We start from the raw sequence: 14,996 nt of genomic DNA, 5'->3' as shown, positions 1-14,996 counted from the left end.
TTTTATTTTTTCTTAGATAAACTGGCATTTTTCAACCCCATTTAAGGCCATTTTTTGATCTGAGGGTATACAATAAGGCAAAATGTTCTATTGTGCCACTTGCTACACCATTGCTAGTACTTAGTTTATTTATGTGACCCAAGAAAGCAAAACTCACCTGTTAAGTAAACCCAGGTATACAATAGCTCTTTTAAGGTCTGAACATATTCTGCAAACTGCTGAAGAGTATTTCAGATTACTGAATAAGTTTATTTATTTCTATTTCTATTACGCTTCAACTCTCCTCTAAAATCCCTCAAATCTCCAACTTTGGATTTTAGTCATTAATACCATAATATTTTGTATCAACACATTTCTACTGTGGCTACCATTCTAATAGCTCAGGGAAACTGGTATTAAACCCCTGGTTGTAGTTAAAATAGCTTAGGGAGACTGGTGTTGAACCCCTGGCTACAGTTTAAATAGCTCAGGGAAACTAGTGTTGAAACCCTGGTCATAGTTAAAATAGCTCAGGATGCTGGTGTTGAACCCCTGGCTACAGTTTAAATAGCTCAGGGAAACTAGTGTTGAACCCCTGGCCTCAGTTTAAATAGATCAGGGAAACTAGAGTTGAGCCCCTTGCCACAGTTTAAATAGCTCAGGGAAACTAGTGTTGAACCCTTGGTTATAGTTAAAATAGCTCAGGGAAACTAGTGTTGAACCCTTGGCTATAGTTTAAATAGCTCAGGGAAACTAGTATTGAACCCCTGGTTATAGTTAAAATAGCTTAGGGATACTGGTGTTGAACCCCTGGTTATAGTTAAAATAGCTCAGGGAAACTAGAGTTGAACCCCTGGCCACAGTTTGAATAGCTCAGGGAAACTAGAGTTGAGCCCTTGCCACAGTTTAAATAGCTCAGGGAAACTAGTGTTGAACCCCTGGCTACAGTTGAAATACCTCAGGGAAACTGGTATCCAACCACTAAATACAGTTAAGATAACTCAGGTTTTTTTTTTTTTTTACTTTTTAGTGTTGAATTAAATTATGAGGTGCTTGAATCGATATGAGGTCGATTTCATGTGGTAAGGTGAACGTAAAAGTAAAGGGCTTTTTGTAACCAAACGTATGAATATAATGGTGAACATTACATAGCCAATTTTAATGACTTTTATCATTTGTGGTTACGAGTATTGAATCTAAGTGTAGTACAGGTCAAAATATTTATTTTGTACTAAGCTTGGTCTTTTAATCACATGCATAGAGTACATCCATAATACATTACGTCATTATTTGAGAGCAGTCTCATTTGCATCATCAATATAATCATACCATCTTTCATCAGTGTCATTTTGCTTCACATCACATTTCCTAGTCAACAGATTATCGCATGATGATCCACTTCCAGATGTATAAGAGATAGTGCAACCTATTCTACTAAAATTACAGTTCCCACCTTTAAAACAGGAGGACATAAACTGACAACAGACCACTTCTGGGACTTCCCCATGGGCCAGCTTGGTACAAGATGAGACTCTCCTGGAGTTGAGGAAACTCCCTTCTTCCTTCCTTGCCAGATATGATATTCATGAGCTTATCCTCACGATGTTGGTCTAGTCCTAAGGGATCAACAGCTAGGGTTCTCTTTCTATCCTTGTGATCAACCTCTATTCGCTTGATTGATTCTTCTTTATGGTGTGTAGGTTTTGTTGATTCTTTTCCTGTCATCTTCTCAGAACTGTTTATGAGCTGACCACAGGTATCAAAGCTAAGTTCCCAGGTAGTCACTTAGTCAATGTTTATAAGTTAACCGCGAGTATCAAAGATAAGTTCCCAGGGGGTCACTTAGCCAATGTTTATAAGTTGACCACGAGTATCAAAGATAAGTTCCCAGGTGGTCACTTAGCCAATGTTTATAAGTTGACCACGAGTATCAAAGATAAGTTCCCAGGTGGTCACTTAGCCAATGTTTATAAGTTGACCACGAGTATCAAAGATAAGTTCCCAGGTGGTCACTTAGCCAATGTTTATAAGTTGACCACGAGTATCAAAGATAAGTTCCCAGGTGGTCACTTAGTCAATGTTTATAAGCTGACCACAAGTATCAAAGCTAATTTCCCAGGTAGTCACTTAGCCAATGTTTATAACTGACCACAAGTAGCAACGCTAAGTGCCCAGGTAGTCACTTAGACTATGTTTAAAAGCTGACCACAATTAGCAGAGCTAAGTGCAAAGGTAGTCACTTAGCCAATGTTTATAAGCTGAACACAAGTAGCAACGCTAAGTGCATAGGTAGTCACTTAGCCAATGTTTAAAAGCTGACCACAAGTAGAAAAGCTGAATGCCCAGCTAGTCACTTAGCCAACGTTTACATTCTGACCACAAGTAGAAAAGCTGAGTGCCCAGGTAGTCATTTGGCAATCATTAACAACAAAACCAGTAGCTGCTCCTAGCTCATCATAAAGGTGGTCTCAACAAACTGATTGGTAAAGATTTTATTGTGTAATGATGGAATCAAACTAAGGCTATAGTCAGCTTCCATTTTTTGAAATGCTAAGGGGGCAGAGAAAGCAGATGAGAACGAGACATATCATATGTAGTTGTGACAACCATCTGCTGTAAAATACGGCAGCTGAAATCTATAAAGTGTAATATTGTTCATGTACACGTCGAACAAAAGCCATTATGATGAAGACTGGTATAATTGAGATAGTTAGACCACAGTTCTATGGTTTTTGCAGTGGGCTTACCCTTTCAACCAGATAAGAGATCGAAACATCCATGCTCATGATATCAAATTGGTTTTACAGAAGATGGAAAAGTATTTCTTCAACGATTTTTCTGGCAGCATGAAAATCATATCAACTTACGCCAAAAACATTTTTAACATAAAATTTTGCTAAGAAACGAACTCTCCTTAAATTCCAGTGGTAATTTCATCCAAAATCTGTAAAATATCTTTATTATGTATATCTTTTTCATATTACATTTTTTGCACTAACCTTTTATTTCCTTCCAAGGAAAGTTTTTATAGATAAGAGTAAATAAAAATCTGTATAAAAAATACTAGTAAAGCTATTTTGCTAATAAACCAATTTACTCTAAATTCCGTTGGTAATTTCATCCCAAATCTGTAGAATATCTTTATTATTTATATATCTTTTTCCTATTTCATTTTTGGCACTTACCTTTTATTTCCTTCCAAGGAAAAGGTTTATATAAAAGAGTAAATAGAACAACTGTATAGAAATACTAGTAAAGATATAAGATAACGCAAGAACGAAAACCGTGATTCCATCAAGGAAAAGGTCGAAATACAATGCAGATTATATCTGATCGCTCTAATGACGGAAAAACCGCGAATTCATGGCTTGCTTTTTGCTACTTGCCAAAGGCGAATTTACATAATGGCAGTGGCGCTGCCTTGCATATTTCTCTCCCTTTTCCAAATGATATTGTTCTTACTGGGGCGCGGGTTGTAACTGAGGAAATAGTTTAACAACAACAGCAACAACAGCAACAACAACAACAACAGTAAAATAAACAGCAATGAAAAAATTATAAGGGGGAAAAGCTTTCTTATGTCACAGACAAAAGAAGGATCCACGATTATTATTATTATTATTATTATTATTATTATTATTATCATTATTATTATTATTATTATTATTATTATTATTATTATCATTCGCTTAGCTGCAACCCTAGTTGGAAAAGTAGGAAGCTATAAGCCCAACGGCTCGAACAAGGATAAATAGCACAGTGAGGAAAGGATATAAGGAAATAAATAAACTACAAGAGAAGTAATGAATAATTTAAATAACATATTTTAAGAACTGGAACATTAAATTATTATTATTATTATTATTATTACTATTATTATTATTATTATTATTATTATTATTATTATTATTAGCTAAGCTACAACCCTACTTAGAAAAGCATGAAGCTATAAGCCCCAGGTCTCCAACATGGGAAAACGATCCAGTGAATAACCCAGTGAGGAAAGGATATAAGGAAATAAAAAACTACACAAATAATGAATAATTAAAATAACATATTTTAAGAACTGGAAATTTATATTATTATTAGCAGGAGGCTAAAAGCCCAATGGCTCCAACAGGTAAAATTAACCCAGTGAGGAAAGGATATAAGGAAATAAATAAACTACAAAAGTAATGAATAATTAAAATAACATATTTTAAGAACTGGAACATTATTATTATTATTATTATTATTATTATTATTATTATTATTATTATTATTATTATTATTATTATTATTATTAGCTAAGCTACAACCCTACTTGGAAAAGCATGAAGCTATAAGCCCCAGGTCTCCAACATGGGAAAACGATCCAGTAAATAACCCAGTGAGGAAAGGATATAAGGAAATAAAAAACAACACAAGTAATGAATAACTAAAATGACATATTTTAAGAACTGGAAATATATATTATTATTAGCAGGAGGCTAAAAGCCCAATGGCTCCAACAGGGGAAAATAACCCAGTCAGGAGAGGATTTAAGGAAATAAATAAACTACAAGAGAAGTAATGAATAATTTAAATAACATATTTTAAGAACTGGAACATTATTATTATCATTATTATTATTATTATTATTATTATTATTATTATTATTATTATTATTAGCTAAGCTCCACCCCTTCTTGGAAAAGCAGGAAGCTATAAGCCCAACGGCTCTAACAGGAATAAATAGCCCAGTGAGGAAAGGATATAAGGAAATAAATAAACTACAAGAGAAGTAATGAATAATTAAAATAACATATTTCAAAAACAGTAACATTAAAATACTGAGTTAATAAGAACTCCGGATCAAAATATGACATCACTTCAGTTTGGCGTCTTTAGCTGTCGCCTGTATCACCGACAAGCTGTGGGACGTCCAGAGGAGAGTCGAGAGGGCGAAGTAAGCCAGCATAGCGTAGTCCAGCATTGGCACTGAGGTGACGGGGTATGTCCTGGCGTAGGCCACGTAGGAGGCACACCTCGCGGCTTCTACCAAGGGCGCCCACCACCAGCCGTCGTACATGGCACCTATGATCCCCACGGATATCAGAAGGAACACTAGGAAGACCAACACCATATACCAGGAGAATGTCTGAAATGGAAGTAACAAATGAAATGAAGGTAGACTTTAGGTGGGTTGGATTTTTAATTTGGGAAGCATGACCCGGCAAAATGATAGTAAAGAAAGGTCATTTCAGGAGGGTTGCATTCTTAATTTGGGAAACATGACCCGGCGAAATGATAGTAAATAAAGGAAATTTCAGTTGGGTTGGATTTTCAATTTGGGAAATATGACCCGGTTGAAATGATAATAAAGAAAGGCCATTTCAGGAGGGTTGCATTCTTTATTTGGGAAACATGACCCGACAAAATGATAGTAAATAAAGGAAATTTCAGTTGGGTTGGATTTTCAATTTGGGAAATAGGACCCGGCGAAATGATAGTAAAGAAAGATCATTTCAGGAGGGTTGCATTCTTAATTTGGGAAACATGACCTGGCGAAATGATAGTAAAGAAAGGTCATTTCAGGAGGGTTGCATTCTTAATTTGGGAAACATGACCCGACGAAATAATAGTAAATAAAGGTAATTTCAGGTGGGTTGCATTTTTAATTTGGGAAATATAACCCGACAAAATGGTAGTTAAAAAAGGTAGATTTATGGTGGGTTGCATTCTTAATTTAGGAAATATGACCCAACGAAATGATAGTAAATAAAGGAAATTTCAGTTGGGTTGGATTTTCAATTTGGGAAGCATGACCCGGCAAAATGATAGTAAAGAAAGGTCATTTCAGGAGGGTTGGATTTTCAATTTGGGAAATAGGACCCGGTGAAATGATAGTAAAGAAAGGTCATTTCAGGATTGTTGGATTTTTAATTTGGGAAACGTGACCCGCTTAAATGATAGCAAATGAAGGTAGATTTCTGGTGGGTTGGATTTTTAATTTTGGAAATATGACACAACAAAATGGTAGTTAAAAAAGGTAATTTCAGGTGGGTTGGATTTTCAATTTGGGAAATATGGCCCACCGAAATGATAGTAAATAAAAGTAATTTCAGTTGGATTAGATTTTTTATTTGGGCAATATGACCCGGCCCTGAGATCTGGGAGGCCATTTAGAGCTCAGGTGTAACTGGGAGAATAACACCTTCCCCCTTCCCTCGCAGTTGCACTATAAATTAAATGCCTAGAGAGGATAGGCAGCAAAATGGAGGAGTATTAGCTGGGATGGAGGTATGGTAAATGGTTAAAGTGTGAGTGCAGTTAGCGGCTGAAGGGACCTGCAAAAAAAAAAAAAAAAAAAAAAAATAATGCCTACAGTACACTGTGTCAGGTACACTGACAATAATGAAGTAGTCATACCCCGGTGAAAGGAGGTACCCCGAGAGGTACACTCGGAAACCACACTTACCCACGAGTTGCCAAACCAGCGGGTTGTTGTTCGGAAAGGGGAAAGGGGTAAGAAGGGCTGAATCTGTGTGTCTGTGCGTATGTATGCATATATCTATTTAAATATTTAGACGTCATTTTGACGGCTCCATTACACTATACTCAATTTTTTTAATGAGGTGCATTTGCACTGACTCGCAGCGGTGCCCTTTTAGCTCGAAAAAGTTTCCTACTTTCTGATTGGTTAAAATTATCTTGTCCACCCAATCAGCGATCAGGAAACTTTTCCGACATAAAAGGGCACCCCTGCGAGTCGATGCAAATCTGCCTCACTAGAAAGAATTGATTATAGTAGGAGTATAAGAACGAAGATCCACTCACCGCAAATTTTGACATGAAAACTTGCTGCATGATCACGATGACGACGAAGTGTACCGTCACGTAAATTTCGTGCCACAGAGGAAGCTTCGGATTATATTTGGGCCTCGGGGCCTTCACGTCTGGAAATGTGGTCGGGTCCCCCAAGCGAGGGGCACCAGGGACCCACCCGGGGCCGTAAAAGAGGGCCCTGAACTTGTCACCCCAAGTATTCATGCTCAGAGCTTTCTCAATCACGGATCTGAAGTAAAAGACCTGAAAAGAATGATTATTATTATTATTATTATTATTATTATTATTATTATTATTATTATTATTATTATTATTACTACTACTACTACTACTGGCTAACCTAAAACCCCAGTTATAAAACCAGGATGCTATAAGCTAAAAGACCCGAAGCAAATTTTTACTATTATTATTATTGTTATTATTATTATTATTGTTATTATTATCAGCTAGTTGGAAAAGCAGGATGCTTTAAGCCCAAGGGCTCCAACAGGGAAAAATAGCAAACAATAAATCGTATAATGATCACTACCATTAAATCCTGTGAGAATTAGATGGCGAGATAAAGTAGAGGATGATATGGAGAGTAGAGATTTGGTGGAAGAGGATGCCTTAGATAGAAGGCATTGGAGAGGGCGCATCAGGCAACCGACCCCTTAATGTAGGTATAACGGTGAGAAAAAAAACATCAAAGTATTATGATACCAAGAATAGGATACCAATAATAATCATAAGTTACGAAAATATAAAAAAATAAGTTTTTATATAAAAAGACATCATGACGAAAAGAAATTAGATGTATAAACTTCACCTGAGGCCAATCTTTCTCCTATAATAAATTTGAATGAGAAAACCTATGGACTTTTATATCATTATTACCAAATTATGAATTTATGCTCAATGAGCCAAGGAGGTAGGTTAGTCTTCTTATATTAAAGTGCTTTTTTCCCCTTTTGTATGGGGTAAACACGGTTGCCTTCTTTGAGAAGGACTTCGCTTTATCTTTGGGTTAGACATTAGTCCCGATCAGCTGCCCTACCTGACATCGCTTAGACCCCGGTAGCACATGATCCTGTGTTGTACCAGTCCCCAACGTCTTTCCTCCCAGCAGCGAGGAGTCCTGGTGCGGTTATGTCGACAATTCGAGACGTGTGAGGTGTGTGTTATGTTTTTAGAAGGTGTTGGAGTGGCTTTGTTTGTGTGTGTATCAGTCTTAGTGCCAAGGTGTAAAACTGAAGCAAACCATTAACTGAACAAATAAAATCTATAAATGAAAAAAAACAGCCTCTAATTTCGCATTTCTAAGCAGCCAAGACAGATAGCCAAACATAGCCTTATACCTCAGAACAAACGATCCCCACACCCCGATAGATCAGCCTTATCATTTAAGTAATCCTCGCTTTGCATGGATCGCTGGAGGTAATAATAATACTAAAACTATGCCCAGTGAGAGTTTGAGCATAAAGCCCTGTCGGTGATTCCCCACCAAGGGTAAATCTATTGAAAATGCATTAGCGTTGGGTGAGAAGATAAATAACTTGGGGGATAAATGAGGCTTAATTTTCCGCGTACAGAGAAAGGGGTTGCTCGACTTTGCTCCCTCCAGACAATTGCACATCGGTTTTGGGTAAATTCTGCTTGTTCCTGATTCAACCTTTTGTATGTATGTATATATATATATATATATATATATATATATATATATATATATATATATATATATATATATGTGTGTGTGTGTGTGTGTGTGTGTGTGTGCCTGTGTGTACGTACATTCATATATTCTGTCTCAAATTATTTATCATTATATTTAAGAATATAAGATCATGAGCGGAATGTGTCAGTAATAAAGTCAATGTAAATATATATATATATATATATATATATATATATATATATATATATATATATATATATATATATATATACATATATATATATGTATATATATATATATGTTTGTGTGTATGTGCATATATGTGTGTATGCATGTATTATGTACATGTAGATTAAACGCTTTCAAACGCGATGAAGTCAAGTCGGTAATAATTTTTCACCAATTTAAAACAAGGGCACCAAATAATTATTAATCTGAATTGCAATAAATAATTGATATGACAAAAAGTCAACGAATATTTGCATCTCGATTAAAGGAAAGGAAATAACGTACCTGAAGCCACGCGACATTCAAAGACTGCGGTTGAGTCACGAGGCCATAAACAATCTTCTCATCTGGTCTCTCTGGTTCAAATGTACCGAACATTCTGTCCCAGATGATGAGGACGCCAGCGTAGTTCTTGTCTAGACACCATTTATTGGCCCCTGTAAAGATAAGAGTAACATTCTTGAATGAATAAGCATGTAGAAACACTATAGAAAAGTATTGCGTGAGGGAGGACGCCAGCATAGTTCTTGTCCAGACACCACTTATTAGCCCCTGTATAGATAAGAATAAAAAACTTGAATGAATGAGCTTGTAGAAACACTAGAAAAGTATTGCGTGAGTGAGGACGCTAGCATAGTTGTTGTCTAGATACCACTTATTGACCCTTGTAAAGTTAAGAATAAAAATCTTGAATGAATAATCCTGTAGAAACACTATAGAAAAGTATTGCGTGAGTGAGGACGCCAGCATAGTTCTTGTCCAGATCATTTATTGGCCTCTGGAAAGATAAGAATAAAAAACTTGAATGAGTGAGCTTGTAGAAACAATAGAAAAATATTGCATGAGTGAGGATGCCAGGATAGTTCTTGTACAGGCACCACTTATTGGCCCGTGTAAAGTTAAGAATAAAAATCTTGAATGAATAAGCTTGTAGAAACACTGTAGAAACGCATTGAGTGAGTGAAAGTATTAATGAAAAATGTACAACATATTGTAATTGTTCGTAACGACAAACTAAAGTAGTGGAACTAACCATGGTGTACTCTATGATGTGACGGAGTGTTGAATATCCACTCTAGAGGGCCACAGTTCTTAACCACTTCGGTGTGTATCCAGAACTGGTAAAGAAGGTTAAAATGCTGATGAACCAATATGGCTGGCATAGGCACGCCAAGGAGTGCCAGAGGATGATAGAGGCCGAAGGAAAAGTACCTGGAAAAGGTCGACTGTCGTAGCGCCGTGGAAAGGTTGTAATACTCTGAAGAGTGGTGGGTCTGGTGACTGCCCCAGACGATGTTCACTTCTGTTAAGGATTTGGAAAAAATCACTTATTGGAAACTTTTATTTCTACATCTACTGTTACTATTTAAGCTGCAATTATCTTGATTTACTGACTTTGCTTTAAGGACTGTTTTCCTGGTAAGTTATGTTTGAAATTATCTTCCCTAACTTACTTTACTTTTGGGCTGTCTTCCTGGTCCTATCACGCAGGGGAGCCCTACGCACTACAGGACCAATACATCCAATTTATCGCATAAATTATTATGGGGTATGAAGTTGAATCCTAACAAAACTCAAAGTATGATTGTAAGTAGGTCAAGGACGGTGGCTCCTCAACATCCGGATCTCAGTATTGATAATGTTTCTTTAAATTTGTATGACTCTTTCAAAATTTTAGGTGTGATTCTCGACAGCAAATTTACTTTTGAGAAACATATAAGGTCTGTGTCTTCTTCAATTGCACAAAAAATAGGCTTATATAGAAAGTCTTTCAAGATTTTCGGTGATCAATCTATTCTGAAGAAGTGTTTTAATTCTTTCATTCTACCTTGTTTTGAGTATTGTTCTCCTGTCTGGTGGTCAGCTGCTGATTCTCATCTTAATTTGTTGGACAGAAACTTACGGTCTATTAAATTTCTTATTCCTGATCTAGATATTAATCTCTGGCACCGTCGTTCAATTAGTTCATTATGCATGTTGCATAAGATTTTTCATAACTCTGACCATCCTTTACATTCAGATCTCCCTGAACAATTCTATCCTGTTCGTAATACTAGGCAGGCAGTTAATTCTAATAGCCAGGCCTTCTCCATCACTAGGCTCAATACTACGCAGTACTCTAGAAGTTTTATTCCAGCTGTTACCAAGTTGTGGAGTCATCTTCCTAATCGGGTGGTTGAATCAGTAGAACTTCAAATGTTCAAAGTTGGAGCAAATGCTTTTTTGTTGACCAGGTGGATATGAGTCTTTTTATAGTTTATTTATGACATATTTGTTTTTGATGTTGTTAATAGTTTATATGTGACATGTCTGTTTTGACGTTGTTACTTTTTTTAGAATGATTTATTGTTAATTTGTTCTCTTCATTTATTTATTTCCTAATTTCCTTTCCTCACTGGGCTATTTTTCCCTGTTGGAGCCCCTGGGCTTATAGCATCTTGCTTTTCCAACTAGGGTTGTGGCTTGGATAGTAATAATAATAATAATATTGCACTGCATAACTGGTATCTATTGTCAAATCCACATCATTGAAACATTTAGAAGACAAAGGTCTTCAGTTTCTTCTTGAACGAAATATTTCTCAATTACCAACTCTTGAATTTGAATTGTTTTGTTACCAACAGATTGAACATGTACATAGCCACAATCTATAACAGTGGTTCCCAACCTTTTTCCTGTCATTTCCCCCCTGCACCCAGTGCAACCCTCCAGATTTCCCCCGTCATGTGTATGAGGGAAAAGTAATTGAAACACAATGTGACGACTTACTAATCTATTTTTCCATTATACAAATATACTGATAAACAAATAGTTACATAGTAAAATGGATAGAGAGCGGTTAGTAACAACTAACCGCATAGCCATAGAGCTATGCAGTTAGTTGTTACTAACCGCTCTCTATCCATTTTACTCTGTAACTATTTGTTTATCAGTATATGGAGAGCGGCTAGTAGCAAAATAAAAGGACCTTTGTTTATTCTTCTACTTCAAAATTGAATTAGTGAGAAGGTTGAAGCTGCTTCTTGTGCACCAGTGTATCAATATCAGGGCTCGTTTTGGTATCTGATATTTTTTAGTTAGTAGGTAGTGTAATTATTTCCCCCCTGGTAGCTTCAAATTTCCCCCAGGTTGGGAACCACTGATCTATAACATCCTTAGTAGCTATAGTCAATATTTTCTGATAATCTCTTAAAAAGCACCATTGAGTAAACTAACCGTGTGAAGCTCGGTGAAACCAGTAGTATCCCAGGTCAACCCCGAGAGCCGCTATAAACCAGGTCACAGGTGAATTCCAATCCAGGTCTATAAGACGATGTTTATAAACCCATTCGTAGCCTATAAGCGTCGTGCCTCTAACAACTATCCTGTAGAAATAGAACTAGATTGAAATAGAAAATGGATATTAATAGACAACTGTCTTTTTAAAGGTTAAAGGTATCTGGTTTCAGTAGAATAGATGCTGACCAGAATTTCAGCCAGGCAAGCCAATTCCAACACCGCCCCCCCCCCCACCCCACCCCCGTCACTGTGGTGCCCCAACAACACAGGAGAGGCCCTAGTAAAAATATTAAACTCAGTGTCCCAGACTGGGATCGATCTACAGCCATGCGAATGCTAGGCAAACACGTCAACCGGTCAAGCCCCAGCCCACTGTGGTGCCCCTGCACAGCAGTGGCCTCCCTAGTAAATAGCTTAAATTCACAGTCCAAGGATGGGATCAATCTGCAGCCATGTGAATGCTAGGCTAACACGTCACCAGTGTACTAGCCAGAAATCTTCACCAAAAAGTCATCTAAGAAAGGCCAACCCCCCTACTATGGTACCCCAACACAGCAGTGACCTCCCCAGTAAACAACTTAAACCCACAGTCCTGGGATGGGATTGATCTGCAGCCATGTGAATGCTAAGCGAACACATTACCACTGTACTAGCCAGGACGCTAGTCATTGCTTGCCAATGAATTATTTGAAGTTAATCAGAGAGTCTGTATATCTGAAACCTTAATATACTGCAAGAAAAACAGAAAGCCTACAATTAAAAACGGTAAGTTACCAAAATCTATACTCTCTCTCTCTCTCTCTCTCTCTCTCTCTCTCTCTCTCTCTCTCTCTCTCTCTCTCTCTCTCTCTCTCTCTCTCCTGTAAAGAAACCATTCCAGTCGTCTATTACTTTCTTTTATTGCTCCATTCACTGACAATTTCACTTCACAAAAGCTCATACCAGCCATTCAACCCTATGACTCAGCGGTGAGCGTTTCGTTTTGTTACAGATTCTGTCAAAAATTTAAGATTCCTGTCTGCTTGTTGTATGTGTATATATATATATATATATATATATATATATATATATATATATATATATATATATATATATATATATATATATATATATATATATATATATATATAATATATATATGTATACATATAGGCTATATATGTATATATATATATATATATATATATATATATATATATATATATATATATATATATATATATATATATATATATATATGATATATATGTATATACTGTATATATATTATATATATAAATATATATATATATATATATATATATATATATATATATATATATATATATAAATATATATATATATATATATATATATATATATATATATATGTGAGTGTATATTTATATATATATATATATATATATATATATATATATATATATATATTATATATACATATATAAATATATATATATATATATATATATATATATATATATATATATATATATATATATATATGCATATATACTTATATATATATATACATATATATATATATATATATATATATATATATATATATATATATATATATATATATATATATATATATATATACATACTAAAGCATTTACTTATTTCAGCTGTATTATACAATAATAACAATTAATGATATAACGAGCATCATCTTAAGAAATTTATAATCAGCTATAATAAATATCCCTCTAATTTAAGGATATTATCATACGTACAAAGAAAAAAAAAATTGAGATTTGAACCTCAAGCACGCTATGTGTTATAGGGATATTAGACAGCTCGGTACAAGCTAAGGGAAACAGCCAAGGTCATATTTACCCGGTCACTTCGTGGATGACCCCGTTTCCGAGAGAGGTCAACATGTCATTGGTCGGAATCCCGTCCTTCTTCTTCACTTTTATGATGATCCACTCCAGGGCAAGGAAGGCCACGAATAGGGGAACAGCCTGAATGATGATAACGAAATAATGATAATGATGATGATTTTAATTAATCAAATGATAAGATAGATAATTCAGGAAAGCGACTAATAGGGGAACAGCCTGAATGATAATAACGAAATAATAATGATGATGATAATAATGAAAATTTTAATTAATCCTGTAATAAGATAGATAATTCAGGAAGGCGACGAATAAAAGAACAACCTGAATAATGATAACGAAATAATGATAATGATAATGATGAAAATTTTAATTAATCCTGTGATAAGATAAATAATTCAGGAAGGCGACGAATAAAAGAACAGCCTGAATAATGATAACGAAATGATAATAATGATAATAATGATGATAATTATGAGGATTTGAAATAATCCTATGATAAAGATAATCCAGGAAGGCAAATAAAGGAACAGCCTGAATGATGATAAAGAACAATAATAATGATGATAATGATGATGATTATGAGGATTTGAATTAATTATATGATAAGAAACATAATTCAGGAAGGCGACGAATAAAGGAACAGCCTGAATGATGATAAAGAACAATGATAATGATGATAATGATGATGATTATGAGGATTTGAATTAATCATATGATAAGAAAGATAATTCAGGAAGGAGACGAATAAAGGATCAGCCTGAATGATGATAAAGGACAATAATAATGATGATAATGATGATGATTATGAGGATTTGAATTAATCAAATGATAAAGATAATTCAGGAAAGCGACGAATAAAGGAACAGCCTGAATAATGATAAATAACAATAATAATGATGATGATTATGAGGAATTGAATTAATTATATGATAAAGATAATTCAGGTAGGCGACTAATGGAACATCGTGAATGATAATAAAGACAATAATAATGATGATAATGATGATGATTATGAGGATTTGAATTAATTCCATGATAAGAGAGGTAATCCAGGAAGGCAAATAAAGGATCAGCCTGAATGATGAAAAAGAACAATAATAATGATGATAATGATGATGATTATGAGGATTTGAATTAATCTTATGATAAAGATAATTCAGGAAGGCGACTAAAGGAACAGCCTGAATTATAAAGAACAATAA

General features: G+C 35.1%; 1 protein-coding gene across 1 annotated transcript in view; it reads right to left on the bottom strand.

Annotated features, from left to right (window-relative positions):
• Nucleotides 1-4,742: 4,742 nt before the first annotated feature.
• LOC137640726 (alkylglycerol monooxygenase-like) overlaps nt 4,743-14,996 on the bottom strand; it is a 13,680-nt gene continuing 3,426 nt past the window's right edge. Inside the window, exons 3-8 of the mRNA XM_068373207.1 lie at nt 13,787-13,914; nt 11,885-12,033; nt 9,702-9,971; nt 8,954-9,105; nt 6,778-7,029; nt 4,743-5,098 (exon numbers count right to left, since the gene is read on the bottom strand). Coding sequence (XP_068229308.1) covers nt 4,826-5,098; nt 6,778-7,029; nt 8,954-9,105; nt 9,702-9,971; nt 11,885-12,033; nt 13,787-13,914 — 1,224 coding nt within the window. The 3' untranslated portion in view covers nt 4,743-4,825. The remainder of the gene's footprint in view (nt 5,099-6,777; nt 7,030-8,953; nt 9,106-9,701; nt 9,972-11,884; nt 12,034-13,786; nt 13,915-14,996) is intronic.

This window comes from Palaemon carinicauda, chromosome 5 (genome assembly GCF_036898095.1).
Source record: "Palaemon carinicauda isolate YSFRI2023 chromosome 5, ASM3689809v2, whole genome shotgun sequence".
NCBI lineage: Eukaryota > Metazoa > Arthropoda > Malacostraca > Decapoda > Palaemonidae > Palaemon > Palaemon carinicauda.
Note: the sequence above shows the minus strand (reverse complement) of the source record. Positions and strands in the feature narration are given on the sequence as shown.